Source organism: Caretta caretta, chromosome 3 (assembly GCF_965140235.1).
Source record: "Caretta caretta isolate rCarCar2 chromosome 3, rCarCar1.hap1, whole genome shotgun sequence".
Taxonomy (NCBI): domain Eukaryota; kingdom Metazoa; phylum Chordata; order Testudines; family Cheloniidae; genus Caretta; species Caretta caretta.
In genome coordinates this window covers 110067714-110090574 of record NC_134208.1, presented here as the reverse complement: position 1 = coordinate 110090574, position 22861 = coordinate 110067714, and the positions used below count along the sequence as shown (strand labels likewise).

At 40.3% G+C, this 22861-nt stretch overlaps 2 protein-coding genes across 4 annotated transcripts in view; one reads left to right on the top strand and one right to left on the bottom strand.

The window, feature by feature from the left end:
- Window positions 1-12536, top strand: part of PLAGL1 (PLAG1 like zinc finger 1) — an 81074-nt gene extending 68538 nt beyond the window's left edge. Inside the window, exons 4-9 of one of the 3 annotated variants that reach the window (XM_048844337.2) lie at window positions 482-594; window positions 2991-3140; window positions 6467-6508; window positions 8397-8522; window positions 9459-9955; window positions 10621-12536. In XM_048844337.2, coding sequence (XP_048700294.1) covers window positions 482-594; window positions 2991-3140; window positions 6467-6508; window positions 8397-8522; window positions 9459-9955; window positions 10621-11878 — 2186 coding nt within the window. In that variant the 3' untranslated portion in view covers window positions 11879-12536. Of the gene's footprint in view, window positions 1-481; window positions 3141-6466; window positions 6509-6588; window positions 6681-8396; window positions 8523-9458; window positions 9956-10620 lie in introns of all 3 variants that reach the window. The other 2 variants (XM_048844338.2, XM_075126790.1) reach the window with 2 other exon arrangements.
- The window catches only part of ZC2HC1B (zinc finger C2HC-type containing 1B), a 40789-nt gene continuing 25490 nt past the window's right edge, over window positions 7563-22861 (bottom strand). The window contains exons 8-9 of the mRNA XM_048846216.2: window positions 20587-21107; window positions 7563-13679 (exon numbers count right to left, since the gene is read on the bottom strand). Of these exons, the coding sequence (XP_048702173.2) occupies window positions 20996-21107 (112 nt within the window). The 3' untranslated portion in view covers window positions 7563-13679; window positions 20587-20995. The remainder of the gene's footprint in view (window positions 13680-20586; window positions 21108-22861) is intronic.

Below are 22861 nucleotides of genomic sequence, written 5' to 3'. Positions count from 1 at the left end.
GGAAAATTGGCAATTTATCATGAATTAGACTCATTGGGTAAACTTTCAAAACCACCCAAGTCCCATTTTAAAAAGTGACTTTGAAAATTTTACCCATTAGAGCTGTGGTTCTCAAACTTTTGTATTGGTGACCCCTTTCTCACAGAAAGCCTCTGAGTGTGACCCCCTTTATAAATTCAAAACTTTTTTATTAAAAATATTATTAAAAATGCTGGAGGTAAAGTGATGTTTTGGGGTGGAGGCTGACAGCTCAAGTGCCCCCCCTGTAATAACCTTGTGATCCCCGAGGGGTCACGACCCCCCGTTTGAGAACCCCCGCATTAGAGGTACGTGCCTGATTTATTGCTCAGCCTGAGTCTAGGAGAGGAATTCTATGTGAGCATCCTATTTTACACTTGTTCATTTCCCTCAGTTGAAGCTATTCGGGATTTAGATCATGATGTGCATATTCTTCTTAAACTGGTCTTATTTTTATTCACAGTCCTTGGAGTGTTTGCTAAGAAAGTTATACAGAAGAGAACACAGTTTGGTCCTTATGTTGGGAAACTATCTACAAAACTTACCCACTATGATGACAACAGGCTAGTTCTACAGGTAATGAACTCAGAGGTTCAGCTGGGCTTTGGAGGATTTTCTTTGCTGGGTTTCAAGCTATTGCAGGAGGGCTTGTAATATTTCAATTTTTTATTTATTTCTTTTTTAAGTGGCATAAGCATCTCTCTTTTTCCTATTCAAGTTTCATAGGCAAGAGTATTCATACTGCACATGCAGTCATGTCCAAAGTTTCATGGTTTTCAGGTAAGTGTAACTTTAATTGGACAACTGGTTTTCCAATTCTGATCTAATGATGCATAATCTGATACAAACATAATATATGATGCAGACCAATTTGATCCTCTAGTGTAATGCTGAGGTGCTGGCTTGTATTTGCCCAATCTAGAATTTGTCCAATCTGTTTTTAAAATGGCTATAGCCAGGGTTTTCTACTAGTTCCTTGGGAGTGTTATTCCTCAGTCATTGCTGTTAGGAAATTTTTCCAGAAGGTAGGAGAGAACAAGCAGAGCTTTGGCAAAATCTGTCCTTTTATATTTTCACTAACCAGTAATCCAGGCACCATTTGACTTTATATAAAAAAACAACCCACTCTCACCAAAGATTAATCTTTTTCTGTGGGTGAGTCAGCAATAGTGACAGCAACTGGTTAAAGCACCTGTTCAGTGAGGAAAAAAAGGATAAAGGGGGGCAAATATTTTTGAACGTAAACCACAAGACACACAACCTTTGCCACATTGCTTATATCATTTGTTGTTGTCTTGTCTATTTTGGTTGTACGCTATTTAGCCATGTCTTCCTATGAGTTTGTAGAGTGCCCAGCACAATGATGAGAGCTTTTGGGCACTTCCACAATGCAAATAAATAATATGCATCTTAAAGTTGTATCTAGGTATACCTCATGTACCATCCTAATCACGCACACCTTTGTTTAAATTTTAACAATACTTGTTACAGTTATTCGCCTTGATTCCCTTCTGGATTACACTATCCCCTGCTAGCCTAGCCATCTGCCTAGGGAAGGGTTGCATTGGCATAGGACATTTGCTACCCCCACAGGCCCATAGACAACCAGTGCAGCCCTGAAAGTGACCAACAATAGCTGATACAATGCACCCGGTAGGAACCCCACTAGCAAAGGCTGCCTATAGACCTCTGCCAGCAAGTTAAAGCTGTCCTCCGATGGAATCCCTTTGGGAGGTTGACAGTGCAAACAACATCTGCCCACCTCTGCCCCCGCTCCAGATACAGCAACCTGTACTGGGGCCGAGAGTATAATTTATAACAACTATGCCAGTATGAGTGAATCAAACACTTGCTAGTTTCCTCCTCTTAGCTGTCTTTTAACCAAGCTTTACACAATTCCCCCTGCCCCTTCCTCTGTCAATCCCTCTATCCCCTTAATTATCTTAAGATTTATATTCTAAATGGCTGATGAGTTACCTCACGAGATAGAGAGAAGGGCATAAGACTTTACCCTGAATTTCTTCTAGCACAACAGCAGGAGTTTTGTCTTCTGTCTGCCAGAATCCTGAGTGTGACTGAGACCAGCATTTATGCAGCAGAAATGTATTTTCATCAGCAACGGCAGTGTTAGATGGAAAGCTCCCAAAGGCGATGGAAAGGCAGGGTGTTCCACATAATTGCTTCTTAACTCTCAAGAGCTTTCAAATGACCAGTGGAGCAGATAAATGGCATATCTGTGTATGTAGTATCAACATACTGGATGTGGACATACCGCTACAGCAAGACAGTCCATCTTTCAGTGTATGTCACTGAAGGGTGACATCCTGGCAGCAGATCTGAAGCCTCTTGCCCAACACATTCCTTTCTTTTTCCAACTAAAAGGAATAAAGTGAAGCTGAGAGAATGAGAGACTTTCCAGGCATTGTCATTCATTAGTATGACTTCCTTATTGTTATGGGAATACAGCATGTGGTCAGTCAAGAGGGATGAATGTTGAAATAGCAATATACTGGATGTTATCCCATTAGACTTATGTGAATTATATTATTTTTCCATGCAAAACAAAACTTCAGTACAGCATTTAAGATTGAGATATCAAGCACTTTGGAAATGCATTACAGTTCAAAGCTTATCTTTCTCCCTGTCTGCTTGCGCTTAAACCTTAAAATATTATCTTTCTAAAATTATTTGTCAAGTAATAGAACCTGTAATTACAGATTTCAAACAAATACCTGGTTACTTCTATGCCTGGGCCCCTCAGAAATTGTACAGTCTTAACCTTTTTTCCCCCCCCCCCAGTTGGCTCATTTAAAAATCACTTATTTTGTTTTTAAAAACATCTTTGTATGAAAAAAATATATAAAAAGCATTGTCCCTGACTCAGATTCAACAAAAAACAGGTTAGTGTGTTCCTTTCCACAGCTCTGTTATAACTCGTGCCTTCTCCCATACCCTCACTCCTTTTTCTTCAGGTATTGAAAGATGACGGAAAGTACTTTCTGGATGCTCCCAATGAAGATACTGGTAACTGGATGATGTTTGTCCGACTGGCCCGGAACCAGGAAGAACAGACCCTTGTAGCCTATCAGTACGCTGGAGAAGTCTACTTCACAACTGTTAAGGTAGTTAAGGCTGCACCACCTCACATTACTACCATTCAAATGATAGTTTACTGTAACCAAAAACTCAGGAGACTAGCTCACCTCATTACAGATGAGAGGCTGATTATACTTAAGTAACCTCCTCTCCATTACACACCCCTCTTCATAACATTTAATGTACAATCGAACAGGCCGCTTTCTGACTAGACTTAATGTGTTATGGAATCTGCTGCAAGGGATAGGAAAGAAAATGATAGATAGTGGTGGTAAAAACAACTCAAATAGCATGGTTGATAACTGTAGTTTAAGCATGGATGTTATTCTTTTTCAAATCTGAATTGGTTTGTGATGAGCTTGCTCTAGCAGTATTATATCCAGCACAGCTTTGTTCGGGAAAGGACAAACACTACCTTTCTTTTCTTAGTTATATAATGAAACAACTTGTGGGAGACCAGTTGCTCAGAAACTGGATACTAAACAGAAAACTTTAAAAGCTCTACAATACTGAATACTATACTCAAGAACAGTGATTTAGTTGGAGACTTACTTTTCAGAATTTCTAGCACTGTGATCCTGTTGCAAGGTGACCAGTTTCTGAGAGAAACTCTGAAAATGAAATATAGCACCTTGCTTCTTGGCTTTGTTTCTTGTTTTGACCGCTATAAAATGGATCCTAAGACTACAGCAGCTGTACATCTTAGTTTACTATAAGACTGCAATTTTATTCTCTTGCCGTCTCACAAATAAGATTTTCTAGTAATGGAGTAAATGTGACATTTTTCTTGTTTCGCATTTTTTATTAACTATATTTTACTTGAGCTACTGTATATCATGTCTAAAGATGGCATAGAGGCCTAAGAGTCAGGAACTCACAATATCTAATACCAACTCTGCCCCAAATTTTCTGTGCGACTTTAGGCAAGTTATTTAACTGATTTATCTCCGTTTCTCTATCTGTAAAATGGGATTAATACTTACCTACTTCACAAGAGTGTTAAAAGCACTTTACAAGCATTAACTAATTCTTGCAAGATATACAGTGCTATGGAAGTATTACTGGTATTTGGCTACGTAAGAACGTTAGTGTAAAAAGGGACAGGTGATAACAGATTGTCACATTGTCTTGTAGAGGTGAATAATAGTTCTGTGTTCAGAATTCTGGAGCAATCCACAGTACTTTTGTGATTTTATACAAAATAAGATGACATCTATGCCATACAAGTAAAAACCAGTAGTATTATCATGATTTGGAAAGCACGAACAAATGCTTTTTAGGGCTGTCAAGCGATTAAAAAAATTAATCGCACTGTTAAACAATAATAGAATAGCACTTATTTAAACATTTTTGGATGTTTTCTACATGTTCAAATATATTGATTTCAGTTACAACACAGAATACAAAGTATACAGTGCTCACTTTATATTTATTTGATCACAAATATTTGCACTGTAAAAAAACCAAAGAAATAGTATATATCAATTCACCTAATACAAGTACTGTAGTGCAATCTCTTTATCATGCAAGTTGAACTTACAAATGTAGAATTATGTACAAAAAATAACTGAATTCAAAAATAATATAATGTAAAACTTTAGAGCCTACAAGTCCACTCAGTCCTACTTCACCCAATCGCTCAGACAAAGAAGTTTGGTTACAATTTGCAGGAGATAATGCTGCCCAGGTCTTGTTTATAACGTCACCTGAAAGTGAGAACAGGCATTCACGTGACACTGTTGTAGCCGGCATAGCAAGATATATTTATGTGCCAGATGCGCTAAAGATTCATATGTCCCTTCATGCTTTAACCTCCATTCCAGAAGACATGCATTCATGCTGATGACAGGTTCTGCTCAATAACCATCAAAGCAAAGCAGACCGATGCATGTTCATTTTCATCATCTTAGTCAGATGCCACCAGCAGAAGGTTGATTTTCTTTTTTGGTGGTTCGGATTCTGTAGTTTCCGCATCAGAGCGTTGCTCTTTTAATACATCCTCCACACCTCATCCCTCTCAGATTTTGGAAGGCACTTCAGATTCTTAAACCTTGCGTCGAGTGCTGTATCTTGCCATAGAAATCTCACATTGGTACCTTCTTTGCATTTTGTCAAATCTGCAGTGAAAGTGTTCTTAAAACAAACATGTTGGGTCATCATCCAAGGCTGCTATAAAATGAAATATATGGCAGAATGCAGGTAAAACAAAATAGGAGACATACAATTGTCCCCCAAGGAGTTCAGTCACAAATTTAATTGATGCATTATTTTTTTAACAAGCATCATCAGCATGTCCTCTAAAATGGTGGTTGAAGCACGAAGGGGAATATGAATGTTTAGCACATCTGGCACGTAGATATCTTGCAACGCTGGCTACAAAAGTGCCATGCGAATGCCTGGTCTCACTTTCAGGTGACATTGTAAATAAGAAGCAGTCAGTAATATCTCCTGTAAATGTAAACAAACTTGTTTGTCTTAACAAGGAGGAGGACTGAGTGGACTTGTGGGCTCTAAAGTTTTACATTGATTTGGAGTGCAGTTATATAACAAAGTAAATCTACATTTGTAAGTCACACTATGATAAAGAGATTGCACTGAAGTACTTGTATGAGGTGAATGAGAAATACTATTTCTTATTTTTACAGTGCAAATATTTGTAATAAAATAATATAAAGTGAGCACTGTACACTTTGTATTCTGTGTTGTAATAGAAATCAATATTTTTGAAAATGTAGAAAAACACCCAAAAATCTTAAATAAATTTCAACTGGTATTCTATTATTTAACAGTGCAATTCATCGTGATTTTTTTTTAGTTAATTGCATCAGTTAACTGTGATTAATCGACAACCTTGAAGGAAAAGCATTAGGGCTGTGATAATGAATTAGTAAATCTATATTTAGGGTGACCAGACAGCAAATGTGAAAAATCGGGATGAGAGGTAATAGGAGCCTATATAAGAAAAAGACCCAAAAATCAGGACTGTCCCTATAAAATCGGGATATCTGGTCACCCTATCTATATTTTCTTGCATAATTTATATGTTACAGGCCAAACTCTTTGCAGGTGTCAACGAGTGCTGCTCTATGGACTTCAATGGAGCAGCACTCATTTACTCCAGCAGAAAATTTGGCCACACACATCTAATTTGAAGAATGTGGTATGGTGGATTGAGTCTTACCAGCCTAGCTGTACTCTGCATCATACGAGAGGCTGGTTCAATAGTGACCTTGCTCCTCTCACTTCTGAGGAAAAGCATTGCTCACTGTATTGTGGGAGTGTGATGAACTGTCCTGGAGGAGAGAAAGGGCCACTTGCTACACTAAAGCACATCCTGCTGTTTACTTCACAGAGTAGCCATGGAGTTGGTCACAGAGAAAGCTATTTCCTACAGGTAGGAGAAAGAACACCATAAATAACGTCTGTTAAGAGTGGTAAAAAGTGGTGACACCTCCCCTCCCCTTTATAATACAGAGATGAAGATCCTTAAGATTCAGTTTGGAACAAAGAAAGGAAACTGCAATGAGACAAATCTGCTGCTACGAAATGTGTATATGTACATGTATGTATGTAATTTTTGTTTAAGTGACTTATTTAGCTCTCATTTGCCTATTGAGTGACTAGAGAACACAGAGAATTTGGTGAAATACCACCACGAATGACAAATCGCTACAACACATTTTTAAAACAAAAATCCTACAGCATACAAGCGAATAAGCATCATCCATGATCAAAGTCCATCTGACCACTTAAGAATTTGTGTGTATTACCACATCATTCCCATGTCTAACACTGATGCTAGGAAAGAACAAAAATATTGATGTAAAGAAGTCACACGTAGCACAAGACCCAGCCATCAATCTTCTTTGCTGTTTCCTCCACAGAGCATGGAAATTATATAAAAGAGTGAAATGCTAATGTATTTACTGCTGCTCACTCTGTATTTTTCTGTAATTTATCATATCTTTAGCCAATAATAATGCATAGTATTTACCTTGGTCTTAACCTCAATGACTTTTGTTAAATTTCCTCCTCCCGGTCTTTAAGAATTGTACAAATAAATAACTGATTTTTCAACTCACACTGAATAGTAGTTTAAAAAAAAAAAAGTTGAATTTTGAAACTAGGCTGTAAACCAAGGTGCTTAGGGTAGCCCACCTTGAAAATGCCAAGGTCAGGGCAGGCTGCTAAAAGGAGAGCAGATTATCCCTAAACTGTGCTTCTGCCCCCCACACTGGTTATCAAGAAGCTAAAAAAAAAATAAAAAAAGTCACCCAGCTCCTTTTATTGAATTCTAGTCTCTGGCTCCCAAACAGCAAATAGGTCCAGTAAAGTGAAAAGTTATTTAAAACTCTAGTCACTAAGCAAAATGTTCTTCTGATCCCGCAAAGGGCCACCCATATAACATAATATTAGGTTGGAACTTATACAACACTGCCAGCCAATCCTTTAGTATCTAAAACCAAAGGTTTATTAGAAAAGAATGAGAAGAGTCGTTAAATGGTGAAAGCAATTATATACATACATCATATATCAGGTTCTTAGCAGAACTGGTGACTTTGCCGGCTTGTAGAGTCCCTCTGGAACACATCCAAAGCTTGGATGGGTCTATCAGTCCTTTGTTCAAAGCTTCAGTTTGCAGAGAAATTACTCCAGAGGTGAGAAGCAGGATTGAAGACAAAATGGAGAAGATGCAGCTGCCTTTCAATATCCTTTGCCATGTGGCCTGTACATCTTCTGTCCCAAACCCAAGCTCATGGGCGTGGAAGAGCTCTTGTAATCCCCTGTCCACAACATGTCCCTCATGTCTTGCTGACTCATAGGCATAGCTCCTGGCTTCTCTAAATGGGTTCATTGTAGAGTTGATTGCCCTTGATTGGCCATCCAATAGGTTAGATGGTCCCAGACAGATCGGCCTCAGCAATGTCATCCAGAAACACAGCACGGGTTGGAGATGCAGATATATCATACATATTTGTAACTTACAAATTAAAAAAACAAGGCCATCATACTTAGCAAATCAGAACTTTTCCACTGATACCTTACATGGTGCATCTTGTAAGATTCATTGCAATTTTATAATATTGGTATCAATAATATTATAAATGGTCACCCATATTCCATACAGCATCACATAAGCTATCAATGGTTTAAGCAGATATGAAGAAAACAGTTGCTGTAAAGGTAACAACTAGACTATCACCTGTTTTAAATAAGATGTAAAAGTTTCCTATAGAAACAGACAATACAAGTAAACACTGGGGATTTTTTTCCATTCACAGCCAATTGAACCCCACACAGAATTAAAAGTGTGGTATGCTGCAGATTACGCCAAGTTTATGGAAGCTTCTGCAGTTGTCATCAAAGAAGAGTCTGATAGCTGTGCTTTATCACCAGTTTTAACAACAGTAAGTGTCCAAGGATTGCATCCAAGCCAACACCTGGCCTTATCTCAGAAAACTTACCTGCTCACCTTGCCTCAGTTCACATGACTGAAAATGATTGTCAACTAGTCTAACGTTGAATTAACAGTTTCAATCAAATAGCAAAAGAAAAAAGTATTACCTGGAGCTCTATTACTTTCTGTACGGTACTTGTACTCTACACAGAGCACGATACAGTGTTGGCATGTAATGGTAAACTTTGGAAAGGCTAACATGCTGGCACGTATTCTTGGGAAACTGAGTACACCAATCCTTAAGGTTGTCCTCTCACCCATTCACTGCTCTAGCTTATGTCCTAACTCTTTGTCATACCTGTGCTGCATGTTACAGCCTGTCTCCCACCACCCAGTGTTAAAGCACAAAAGCTTTTACATCTCATTATTTTCTTTGTTCTCCATGTCTCTATGGAGAGAGAGAGAGAGAGATACATACTCTGCATTGTTGGCAAAATAATCCCACAGGCCCATGGTTTCTGTATAGCTGCAGTACTGCAGAATGCTCTCAGTGTAAAATTAAGTGAAAAACTTGACTCAGTCTTAACTATGGAACTGTGACTGTGCTTGTTCTTATTATGGAAGCGCAAGAGACACTGAAATTTACTATGCAGAGAAAAAAAAATCACCCAAGGCTCAATGAGAACTAGAATAGCAATAAACACCAGACAACAACATGGAAATAATCATTTACCCAATCATTTGTTTTCATGCTTGTACACAGCTAAGATTACTACGTCTCCAACTGAACACCAGTCTGGGTGGCACAGTTACGAGCTGTGCCTGTCACCAAGGGAAGCGAGAGGCCTTGGGAAGACTAAAGACGACATAGGGCTGGTGAGAAGAATGTGACCTCTCTCTCTTTGTAATGGTTAATCTGAGGGAACTGTTTCTGTTCTCATTGCAGAGAGAGCGTGCCGACGCCTGGATATGCTCCAATTGTAGTAACGTTTTTGGGACTTTAGCTCTGCTGGAATCTCACCAATGCACCAGTAAAGACAAAGCACTTCTCACCAGCTTCAGAGCAGCAAATAAATTAGAACCTCTAAAAGCCAAGGGCAAAACCAAAGGCAAACTGAGTGAAACTGGCTTGGGCACAAGCATTGTCCAGTGCTATGGGGCCATTTCCTGTTCCCCTAGTGCAAAGTCTACCTGTGCCAGCTCAGGAAGTGTTTGCGGTTCCATTGTGAGGTTTGTGCCTACATGGAGAAATGATCAGTCTTCACTACCAAAGGAAAGAGAAGCGAAGCAGCCAGACAGTTATCACTGTCGACTCTGCGGGAAGATATTTGTTTCTGTTGAAAAGCTCACAGCCCACACTTACGCCCACACAGGAGAGCGTCCCTACAGGTGTTCCCAGCCAGGATGCATGAAAGCTTTCATTTCCAAATATAAACTGATAAGGTACAGCTCCTGAAGGGATAGCAGCCCTTCCCAGTGGGAGTGTGGGGAGGAAAAGAGGTCTTTTCTTGGCACTAGTGACATCTACTCGCCAAACTCCATTGGTCATATTTCTATACAGGATGTTAAGATTTAAATAAATGCTGTTCAAGGTGCATGAAAAAAAACAGATTCACTGCCATGTGTTGCTTACAACTATCCATTCTGAGCCCCAAGTAGGTGGGCTTATATGTGACTCCTTTCTTTTAAGGAACTTGAGCACTTCACAAACATTAAATTGATTACGTCTCACCTCACTTTTGAGAGTAAGTGTTATACCCCTTTTACAGATGAGAGAACAGGCACAGGGAGGATGAATGAGTTTTCCCATTGTATTCCAACGAGTCAGTGGCAGGACAATAGGTATGCCAACTCCCAGTCCTTTGTTGTAGCCACTAGCTATTCTCTGCCTCTCAAGTACAATTTATAATTGCTATTCAAAAAGGTGTTTTTTGCAGTAATGTTAATCTAACTCTACAGACTATAAAAAACCCACTGGTTTGCTATTTAATAGAGTCTGTCTTTTTCAAAACTGTTACCCTAGAGAGCGCAAGTGCCTTCACATTCTGAAGCTGTATTCCACTTGTGTGCATGAGTTCCGTAAACATGTTGTTGTTCTTCTGTTTTAGGCACTCGGCCACCCACTCTCCACAGAAATCTCACCAATGTGGTTACTGTGAAAAGACCTTCCACAGAAAGGACCACCTGAAAAATCACCTTCAGACTCACAATCCCAACAAAATGGCCTTCAAGTGTGAAGACTGTGGCAAGAAGTACAACACCAAGCTGGGTTACAAACGCCACCTGGCTCTTCATGCAGCCACCAGTGGGGACCTTACCTGCAGGATGTGCTCCCAAGAGTTCGGAGGCACAGAAGTGTTGTTAGAACACCTCAAAACTCATGCAGGGAAGCCAGGCAGTGGCACCAAGGAAAAGAAACATAAGTGTGACCATTGTGAACGCTATTTCTACACCCGCAAAGATGTGCGGCGTCACATGGTGGTTCACACAGGCTGCAAGGACTTCTTCTGCCAGTTTTGTGCCCAGAGATTTGGGCGCAAGGACCACTTGACTCGCCACATGAAGAAAACACATGCACAAGAGCTGCTGAAGGGCAGGTTGCAGAATGGTGACTTTCAGGGTCTCTTTGACCCTCTCTCTCCATTCAGACTGAAGGAAGATGCCAGTATCCTGTCCTCTTTTCCTGAGAGGGCTTCTATGCAGCATGGGATTCTGAACACATTGGATGCAGAAGAGTATAGCAGCCCACATATTCACTGTCAACAAAGCCTACAGTCTACTCATCCTCTGGAACCTCCTCACTTGCTAAGGATGAGCTGTGTAGATAGTCTCTCAGCCACTCATTCTAAACCATCTCCACCATCAATTCCTACCAACCAGAATCTTCATCAGCACAACAAATATGAACTGAGTACTACCTCATTTGCACCAGCATCCCTCAAAAACCTACCCATCGAAGTGGATGTTAAAGCTCATAATGTGAACTTGCTCGAGGACCTGCCTTTACCAGAACCTCACAAAGTCAATCTGGAAGAAGCTTCCTCGGGGGGTACAGGCGATGCTGGCAAGTACATATTGCACAAGGAGACTGTGACAACAGTTGAATCTATTAACATGCCCTCCATGGATCTTACTCATATACTGGGTTTCTGGCAGTTCCCTCAGAGTGATAACCAGAACAACAGTGGGGACATCACAATGGCATTTGGTCATGAGGAAGCACCACACAGGCTGAGCTGCCTCAGCCAACAGCAAGGTGCACAGCTAGCTCTGGGTGGAGTGGCCCTAAACCAGCTTCATCCCCATTCTTTTTCATCCAGTACAAATTCTGTAACATTGCCTCATTTTCACCATGCATTCAGATAACTATCATCTTTTTTAGGGCTCCTTTTCATACCCAGATTTCTGAAGGAGAAAAGCCCCAAACCATTTAAGAACTTTTAAAAAGGACATTATAAACATTGTAGAATGTTCCAGGAAGTAACAGAGTGAATAGATGTATTTTATCTAATACTTACTAGTTTCATAGCATATGACACTTGCAACAATGCCATCTTTTCTGCTCAATACCCTCCATGTTTTCACACTTAAACTAAATAGCTGAACTAGTGTTCTTCAGTGGAAATACAAATGTATCTAGAACATGCACAAAACATGATGGCTGCTATGGGGGTGAGGGTGGGAAACATAACTTTTTAAATGAGCCATGACTCGCAGTTAGTTTATACAAATGACTTGAACATTGTTCATATGTAGAATCTAGGAGGGTCCAGTAGGTTTTAATGGCAAGCACTTAATCACTGAGCTTTAAGAATTTTTAATTTAAGTTGTGACTTCCTTCAATTATTTTATCTCCTCTCACTTTTTTAAAAACAAAATATTTGCTCTGGTGATTAGGTTGAACTCAAATTTCTTTTTTTTTTTGAAGTGCACTTCCGCTGTGTGTGGAGATATGGTGTTTTCTCCAGGGTTGGAAATAACTACCACTGTTGTAGCCTAAGAATAAATGTCTTGTATAAATGGCTTTTTCTGAAGAGGAAGTATATGGTTAAGACAACACATTAATTTTCATTTAGACCTTAATCCTGCAAGATGCTAGGCATTCTGGGCCTAATCCAAGAAAGCACTTAAGCCTAAACTTAGCTTTAAGCACGAGTGGTCCCACTGACGCCAGCACTCAGCCCCTTGCACAATCTAACTCTCAGGCTATGTCTACACTAGCTTTTTTTTGTCAGCAAAACTACACCGCAACCACCAAAAGCACCAGTGTAGACAGCACTATGTCAGCAGGAGATATGTCCCGCCGACATATCTGCCATTGCTCATTGGAGGTGTTTTAATTATGCCGGCGGGAGAGCTCTCTCCCGCTGGCATAGAACAACTACACAGGAGACCTTACAGCTGCGCTGCTGTACAGTCTGTAGTGTAGACACAGCCTCAGGAAAGATTATGTTCCTCATCCAAGCAAGCTCTGTTCACTTTTGGTTGATAATGATGGCCTTTGTTTAGTCCAGACAAGTGGTAATTCATCGTGAAAACAATGAGGAGTCTGGTAGCATACAGACTAATATGGCTACCCCTCTGATACTTATTCATTGTAACAATCTGTAGCATAAATGTTCCTTGGCAGCTAAACTACTCTAGCAACATAAGCTTGATGTTACAGTCCTCCACATATGTATGGCAGCTCTTGTTGCAGTCAATGACTGGTCTAAAGTCCTTCTGGATGCAAGATCAGAGAAGGTCCCACCGTGACTCTTCCACAGCTACAAATAGTGTCAAACCCCCACTAAAGTTGGATAAATATATGGCAGGTATGAAAATGTTAAGTAATTTTATATTCATGGTTTCAGCACAGTAGTAATTAACAAATTATATCTAGCCATTAAGTTACATTTGTTTGTATAAACCAAAACAGAAATATGCTCTTTTTTGTTTGTGTTTTGTTTTTGTAAATTGTGTGTATATAGTTCCTTTCTAAAAGTCTTCAGGTGTCAAAGTGCCATCAACTGACAAGACCTGGTGAACTCATGCAAATTGGAAAAGATAACACACTACAAACTCTATTTTTTTCAAAAGAAAACCTTCAGGGTTCATTCATCTCCCGTAAACCACTTCACAAAGATCCTGTGGTTTTTAGTTTGCTGCTGTTGCTGATTAGGTTCTTCTGCATCAAAAGAAAACACAGAAATGTAAAGTCCAAATCCTGCAAGGTGCTCTCTGCCCTCAAGTCCCATTAAGTTGTTTAAAAATAGATTGATGTATTAATGAACTACTAAAAAAAGCCCTTCTCCGAAAACTTCAGGAATGCTAGTGTATGCCTGTTGTGCATTTTTAAATTATTCTAGGACTTTATGGATAAAAGCTTTAAAAATTTGTTTTGTGGGTGTAGATTTAGATGAATTAATTTACTGTGTTGTCCTTTCTGATTGCACATTGTATTCACTTTGCTTCATCCACTATTGTATATCTTTAACAATATGGATTTTTATAGGCATTGTCTAAACATATAATATTAATGAGCATTTTATCAGTTTGGTTTGAACTTCTGCAAAGAGTTTAACTAAATATTTAAATCATTTTCCTTCACTTAAGGGTCACGGTTAAAAGAAATGCAACACAGATACTGAGCTAGAATCATGACCATGTTCTGTATGGAAATGTTCATCTTTAGCAGGATTCCACATTTATGATCCATCAAGAGAACCTGTGCCCATACCTGCTTACAAGCTATTCTGAAATACAGCACTGTGCCTTCTAGAGGGGTGCTAGTCTTCTGTAGTTAATGAAGAGTGCTTCAAGTTCAAATAAGAAGTAACATGAATCACCTGTGTTAGTAGAGCTCCTAGATAGCAGGACGTAATGGTGATTAAAACATTCTAATGAAAAAGGTAATCAGTTATTTTAATTCAATTCAAAATAGCTTCTAACATTCCCGAAAGCTTAAATGTAGGGGTAGCCTAAACACAGGCCCTGTTTTGTATTGAATCACTAAGGGCACTACAGGTCATGTATCCAGTAAGAATTTTTATCTTTAGAATCTCAGAACACTACAAATACTAAAGAGGTGTGTCATATTCTAAAGTAGGAGTTTGGGGCAGGATCAGGGGGAGATTTTCTTTTCTTTAAATTTAGTGTTCTTAAGAAGGCCTCCACTGAAAGCCCTGGAGATTGACATGTGTTCATCCGTAGGACAAGAACAACTCACACAATAGCTTCCCCCACACTGCCCATTTCCCTCAACAGACCATCTCTTTATGCAAAGACTTTAACGACTGAGCTGCTTTAGGATCGAGACATCATGTCAGTGGAAGGAAAACGTTAAAAGATGTAAAGTGACATTATGTTGAGGAGGGTGTTTGGAACGTCCGAGCTTGGGAGACCAGTCTGGGAACCAAGAACTCCCAAATTCTCATCCCAGCTGCATCACTTCACCTGTCTGGCTCCATTTCCCAATCCATAAAATGAGGATAGTGATACTTACCTACTTCACAGGTTTGTGTGAACATTAATCTCTACATAGTTTTGAATATGTAAAGTACTATATAAGTGTGAAGCAGTATTCTGTACAGTATATAGCCCCATACCCATGTATTTTTTCTGTAAACAGGATTATTCTTTTTCTAGATTATCTGACAACTCCATTGTGAGGGTTTCATTTATGCCTGAATGCAAAACAAAAGTATGGATTAGTCTAGATTATCCAATACCAGCACAGCAAAATTGCTTACCCTAACACAAAGTTGCAGAAGTCATGTATACATTTATGGGTTTGGTTATGCACAGTTGTAAATTTGGGGGCCTATTGTGGGTATTAATACTATTTCACTTCAAGTCAGGGACACTTTGTAAACTCAACAAGATAATCAAGTTCTAATAGCATCCTGGGCAAAATTTTCGAAAGTGCCTAAATGAGTGATGAGAAAATCAAGAGAACATGAGCTCCTAAATCACCAATGCACTTTTGAAAAGCTACTCTACCCAAGTTAGCCTCCTAACAAAGGGGTTTGACTTAATCACATTAAGCTACCTCAGCATACAAATCAAGCTACCTCTACAAGAGTTTCCCAACACAATTTTGTCATTTCACTTCACACCACCACTCCTTATATCCTTTATCGTGGGGGAGTCTCATCTCACTAGCCTACTAGCATAATCTGTAATAAAGTCTCAAACAAAATTAGAACAGAAAAGGGAAGTTACACTTATCACTACAGTAATGCATCTCACAGAACTCCTCTGGTTCAATAACTGAGCATGAGTTACACATTGTCACTATTCTGATTAATACATAGCCACTGTAAGCATGCCATAAACCGTGCTTCCAATGGCAGGGGTGGGTGGGAAGGAAAGAGAGGGGGACAGATGGGGATGACACACATTAGAACAAGGATGATCTTAAAATCAGAGCTCAGCATCATGTAACTGTTCTTTGCCCCAACTTGAGTAGTGAAGCTGCTGATTTTTCTCGTATCTGCTCTATTTTTGCAGTATTTATGTGTATCACTCTTGTATTGTCAGCTTCCCAACATGGCAGCGCTGCTACTGTAAACCAAAACCACAAAGGGTACATCAGTACTGCAATCATGGGGTGTGGTTACAGCTCAGATAGACACACCTGAGCTATCTTAACTCTAGTTAGTTTGGGTAACAGAGCAGTGAAGCCGTGACAGGGTGTGCTTTAGTGTGGGCTGTACGAGCTCGCCCAAAACCCTAATTGCTTATGGAGCTGGCACGCACTGCTGCAGCTTCACTGCTTGTGGACCCAAGCTAGCTAGATTAAAGTTAGCTCAGATATGTCTACTCAAGCTGCAGTCACACCTCATGTGATTTTTACATATCCTGCACTTTTTTTCAGGAACAGGCAGGATAAGTTACCTAATTAGGCCTGAGAAACAAGGTGGGTGAGGTAATACCTTTCATTGGACCAACTTTTGGTGGTGAATGAGACAAGTTTTTGAGCTACACAATGCTCAGGTTGAATTAAGCCTGGGCATTTTCTTGCTGGTTTTGGTGATTCCCTCTTGTTAACCTCTACCATGGCTAACACTTGGGATTGAACTAGTGATCTCAAGTGCCGATTACATTCATCCCTACAACTAGAGTTAAAGAGGCAGGCTCTATAGCAAACCCTTGTCCTCTGTGGAATGGGCATTGAGGGAGAGACACCACACAGTGATCAGTGGGTTACACCATCATATCACTTTAATATCTAATATGTCCTCTACTGCAAGACTAGTTTTTGTGCTCGGAGTAGACAATGATCTAATCACTCTTTTCTATCTCTAATACAAACCTACATGCCACTTTGAAGCAATACAGTACAACAGGGCAAAATACCTCATAACATCTGTCAATTCTCACAATCCCATTTGAGACCTAAAGTTTAAAATATTTTCTGTGTAACATTTACATGTAGTTTATAAACAACTTTTATACTGTAATAAAATATGTAGAGTAGAATTATTTTAATGTGTAATGCTTACTATGTTAATCAGGGGATACTAACTGAAAGCCTGTGGTGACAGCATGAGAGAGATCAGGCAAGTGTTAGAACCTCAGATCTTACAGGACATGATGGCTTTGACTCTAACAAAGATTTGAGTGCAAATCAGGAATATAGCTATCAGGCATGGAAAGTGGGTCTCTTGGAGCCTGCTCCCTGGAAGTCAGTGAGAGTTTTGCATTTGAAATCAATGTGTTCAAGTCAGACAGGACGAAATACCGTATGTTATCTTATATTTATATTAAATTGGCAAAACACTATTCTATTCACTCATTGAGTGGGGGAACATTTTCAGAGGCAGCGTGGCCCACTGATAGTGCCTTGGGCTAGACAACAGAAGGACTTGAGTTCTAGGCTCAGCTCTGCCATTGACCTACTATGTGATCTTGAACAAGTTATTTTACCTTTCAGCACTTCACTATCTATAATACAGGAATGACAATACTTCCCTCCTATGCACAATACAGATAAAACTTGCTATATAACAGCTAATGAATAGAATGACCATCAACAGGCAGAGATTATAAAATATAAGAAAAAAATGGGTGAATTAATTGCCGTATATTAAAGGTGTACTCTTGGAAAGGTATGATGGAAACCATGCAACCCCAGTAAAACACTAAGAGGCTCATATTACATCACTCACAGCAAGAGATTTGCTATAGGAAGCAAAGGTTACACCTACATTTAAACATGTAACTAGAATGCACCATCCATCCCATAGATAGAAAGCTAAAATTCAGAAGAACCTTAGCACTCCAAGGGGTTTGTTTCTCTATCATTTTGTCTGGTTTCATTTCATGGACTGTTCTTGTTTAGATTCTCTCTCTTCTTAACCAACTTACTGCTGCTAATTTTCGAGAGAGTTTTTTGAAGTCAGTCTGAAATATTTTGACAAGTTTCATGTTACTGCTTTATTCATTTTTTGTTAACATGGAATTTTATTTTAAATGTACGTTTTCTAATATAACTGAGCTAAATTTATCCTAGATGTTTACCCCTGAAAGTCAATGGAATTATGCTAGTTTGAATTTGGCCATGTGTCTCTTATTTTAACCTGTCATAACTGCAAACAACTCTGATTAGTTTACTTAAACTGTAAAGAGTAATACAGACTATAATCATTGTTGTATCCTACTATGCATTATTTGAGAATTATTTCTGGTCTTTCATTTACTGTATAAGCATTTTATATGGAAGAAGCAGGACCTTCAGGATTTTTTTTTTTTTTTAAATTAAGGACAAATATTGGGAATCACTGTGCTGAAATTAGTGTATTACAAACAGAATGATGGAAGGTACCCTCCTTTTCCTATCAAACAACTTGTAATAATGATTACACTTTTTTTTTTTTTTTTTTTATGAAGGAGTTACGTTTGTGTATCCAGAAAAAGAAATCAACTTGAGAATTAATCAGGGAACATGAAGAGCATTGAAGCTGAGAGACAAGATTGAGTTTACACCTCTCTCTCTTTTTATTGGAAGGAGGATATGAGACTATTAAGAATATGAATTGGATTCACAGTTCATACCCAAGTCATTAAACTAATGAACCTCTCCTATCCTGTCTAAACAAAATGAACCACTGCTGGATCATATTAAAGAAGTTCTGTATTAAAATCACAAATGAGTTTGATTCCCCATAGTTTAGATTCCAGGGTATTACTAATTAAGAGATCTCTTGGTTTTTGGTACTGTTTCTCTCCCTCTATGTGTGAAACTTGCAAGCTGCTAATTGCATTAGTACATTCTAAGACAGAGTCTGTTCTCAAAACAATTCACACAGAGAGAGACTCAAAGCAATACTCTGTAACAACAGAAACAGCACCCAGAGACTCCCCGCCCTTTTGTTGTATTAACAATTGTGATTAAAATAGAGCTAGAGGATGTATGTGGATGGATGCTTGGTGTGGATAATAACTGAATGATCAGGGAGGTGCCAGCCTAAGAATCCAGTGTCCATCGGCTGAAGAAGGCGTCAAGTGGAAATAACCAGAGGTCCCCCGCAGGGCAGACTGGAATCCACCCAACAGCCTCAAGAATGGGAGAGCCAAAGAACAAGATAACATCTAGCAGCAGGGAGCCGTCAGGAATGTGCTATCTGCTGATTGATTCAGCAACAGCATGATGAAGCAATTCCCATAGACTGGCATAGGAAGAAATTCCTATTAAAATAGACTCTAAAAAGTGACAACTTTGGGGGGTCTGATTCTGCAAACCAACTTCCAGGAGCATCAGATGAGCATCTGACAAGGCCCTGCTCCCTCCTCATGTCCAGGCCACCTGGCCAGTGGCTTGGCATGAGCAACTCTAAGGCTGGTAACTATGATGCCAACCTTGCAGAACCTGTGTGTGTGTGTTTGTATGAATGAATGTGTGAATAAATATGAGATTGAATGGAATGTTATAGCTATAACTAACTGCTTACTATAATTCTTTCTGTATTCACAATAAATGTGGTATTTTGCCTTTTTCCCTTTAATAAGATCCTGCTGGTTTTTATTTTATTGGTATAACACCACTAGTAACTGAACTGGTGGGACACCACCGATGTAAGTTATCAACAGGGCAGTATGCTCACACCAGCCAGCCTGTTTTTTCAGTTTCAGTTTTTGTCCCATGTCTGTGCAGTTGCAGTGTCATTTCCTGGCCCAGCTCCCTAAAACAGTGGATTTTGAGAGATTTCAAAGACCTGGGAAACCACAGAAAGGTTCTGAGAATATAGCAAACTCCCATAATACCCCAGTGAAAATCCCAGAAGTCCTGGTACCACCATTTCCTAGACTTTGAAGGGTGAACATTCAGCTCTCAACCTCAGTTCTTGCTCAGTTAAAAAAGGTTTCTGCTGGAGTTTTTAAAACAGTCAAGAAGTGACTACGTATGTCCTAGCTCTACCTTCAGAGAAACAGGGAGACCAGCAGTACACGGAGTTCACGATGCAATGGCTGTGTGCCCAAGTACATTCTTGGGAATGGTCTTTAGTGGGTTGAACGCTGCTTTTGAATCAAGGCCACAGTTTGGAGGGACTGAACTATTATTATGCACCTGAAATTGCTGAAAGCAGCACATTCAGATACTGTAGTCCAGCCTATGGGCCAATATAATGTAATCTAAATGCTTTGGCCATCATGCCTAATATGTAATTCTCACAGTAAAATTCTATTTTTAGACTTTTACATTGTGGTTTCTGTGTTACTTTTTAAATTTCTCCCCCTGCTTGAGTCCAGCCACATGGCATGGCTCAGCTAGCTGCTGTATCTGCCAAACTGCAACTTTTGCCCTGACCAGGAGCAGGCTCATGGATCCCGAACGGGTGAAGATATACAGAGATCTGGGAGTCAGGCTTAAAAGCTGCCCCTCTTGCTACAGAAGCATGTGGAAAGGGGGAGGCATTGGAGAGCAGGGTATGGCAGAGCAGTGGGACAAATGGACACTTGCACCTCCATGAGGCTCTATCTGCACCTTTGCAGATACTAAAAGCAGTACTCTTAAGAACTTGGAAAACTCTTCCTATCGACCCTGCAAAATAAGCTCTCACAAGTACAACTTACAGAGAAAAGCAACATACCTGCAGTAGTGGGCCCCCGGTTCCAGATTCCTCCTCCTCCCAAGCTGGCTCAGGTATCATTCATCTGTGCTTCTGGGTTGGGATCCCAGATCCACTAAATTGATTCTGAGATCCCAGCAATGCATCAGGCATCTCCTGGTCCATGGAACAACTATTTTTCCTCCTCTGTGTCCCTCACAATTAAGCCTCAAGATGCTTCTGCGCAGTATCTACCAGCAGATTGGTCTCCGTTCTGAGGATTCAGTCCAGCTCATTGTAAAAAACAGGCAAGTTTTCTGCTCTGAGCAAAAGCAGTTGGAGTCATCCTGGGTCTTGTGTTTCTGGATCCTTTATCTTCTCATGGCCTGTTTGCCGGTCTCAGTGGTGCCCATGCTGGCCATGCTTGGCTGCCTTGTCACATGCCAGGATGTTACATATGATCAATTTCAGATGGACTTGGTCTCCTTCTCTCCCCAGAGGGATACCAGAGATTGCATATTGCTCTCACATCAGCTGGCAGCAAGTTCACAGGATGGTGTCCCCTGAAAATATGCCAGCAATGGATAAACTGGATTACAGAAGTGGGGACGAAAGGGGGGGAAAAGGGGCAAAGTTAAAGCCCAGTGGCTCTGTAACCTGAGCCCTGATACCCAGGGCTAAAGCGCTCGGGCTTCAGCTTCAGGCGGTGGGGCTCAGGCTTTGGCCCTGAGCCCCAGCAAGTCTAAGCGAGCCAATGCAACCTCCTACCATATTATTTCACTGAGGGCATTTCAAGTAGATCCTGGGGACTGACATTCCTTTCAAGAGGAAGGGTTGCTTAAAGAAGAGGACACTGCAGTGTCTACTTCAGGGACTGAGGACCTTAATTTTACCTTAGCAACTTGGAATTTAAAGCTTAACTGAGTGAGCAGAAAAGGTAGAATTTGTATGAATTCCCTAGGTGTTTTATCAATAAGGGAATTTACTGATCATAGAATATCAGGGTTGGAAGGGACCTCAGGAGGTCATCTAGTCCAACCCCCTGCTCAAAGCAGGGCCAATCCCTAATTTTGGCCCTAGATCTCTAAATGGCCCCCTCAAGGATTGAACTCACAACCCTGGGTTTAGCAGGCCAATGCTCAAATCACTGAGCTATCCCTCCCCAGACTTTTCTCCTTCAATAAAGGGAGAGTTCTGCGAGAAATTGCAGACTGAATTCTAATAATATTCTTTGGTAACATTCGGACATGTAAGCAACTCTTCTAGCAGAACTCATCAGCAGGAACTGGTCTTTCTTGCAGCACTTTTCCTGCTCAGAATACCATATCCCTCACAACTACCCGACTGGAAGAGACTATTACTACTACTTCAGTTTTCAGAGTAACAGCCGTGTTCGTCTGTATTCACAAAAAGAAAAGGAGTACTTGTGGCACCTTAGAGACTAACCAATTTATTTGAGCATAAGCTTTCGTGAGCTACAGCTCACTTCATCGGATGCATACTGTGGAAACTGCAGAAGACATTATATACACAGAGACCATGAAACAATACCTCCTCCCACCCCACTCTCCTGCTTATCTAAAGTGATCACTCTCCTTACAATGTGTATGATAATCAAGTTGGGCCATTTCCAGCACACATCCAGGTTTTCTCACCCTCCGCCCCCCCCCCCCCCCCCCACAAACTCACTCTCCTGCTGGTAATAGCCCATCCAAAGGCTAAAAAAAGGGGGGGGGGGTGAGAAAACCTGGATTTGTGCTGGAAATGACCCACGTTGAATATCATACACATTGTAAAGAGAGTGGTCACTTTGGATGGGCTATTACCAGCAGGAGAGTGAGTTTGTGTGTGTGTGTGTGGGGGGGGGGGCGGAGGGTGAGAAAACCTGGATTTGTGCTGGAAATGGCCCAACTTGATTATCATACACATTGTAAGGAGAGTGATCACTTTAGATAAGCTGTTACCAGCAGGAGAGTGGGGTGGGAGGAGGTATTGTTTCATGGTCTCTGTGTATATAACATCTTCTGCAGTTTCCACAGTATGCATCCAATGAAGTGAGCTGTAGCTCACGAAAACTTATGCTCAAATAAATTGGTTAGTCTCTAAGGTGCCACAAGTACTCCTTTTCTTTTTACTACTTCAGTGGTTGAGAAGAAAGAGGCTCTAAGCTAATATTTACATCTTGATTGTCCACAGTTCTCCACTTTTCGCCAAAGACTGGTCATTATCCCTCTGGTTGAGGAAGTAGGCCTGAACTTAGGTGGCAGAGTAGGGCTAGGCTGAATAAAGAATTCATCTTGTACTCTAACGTCTACAA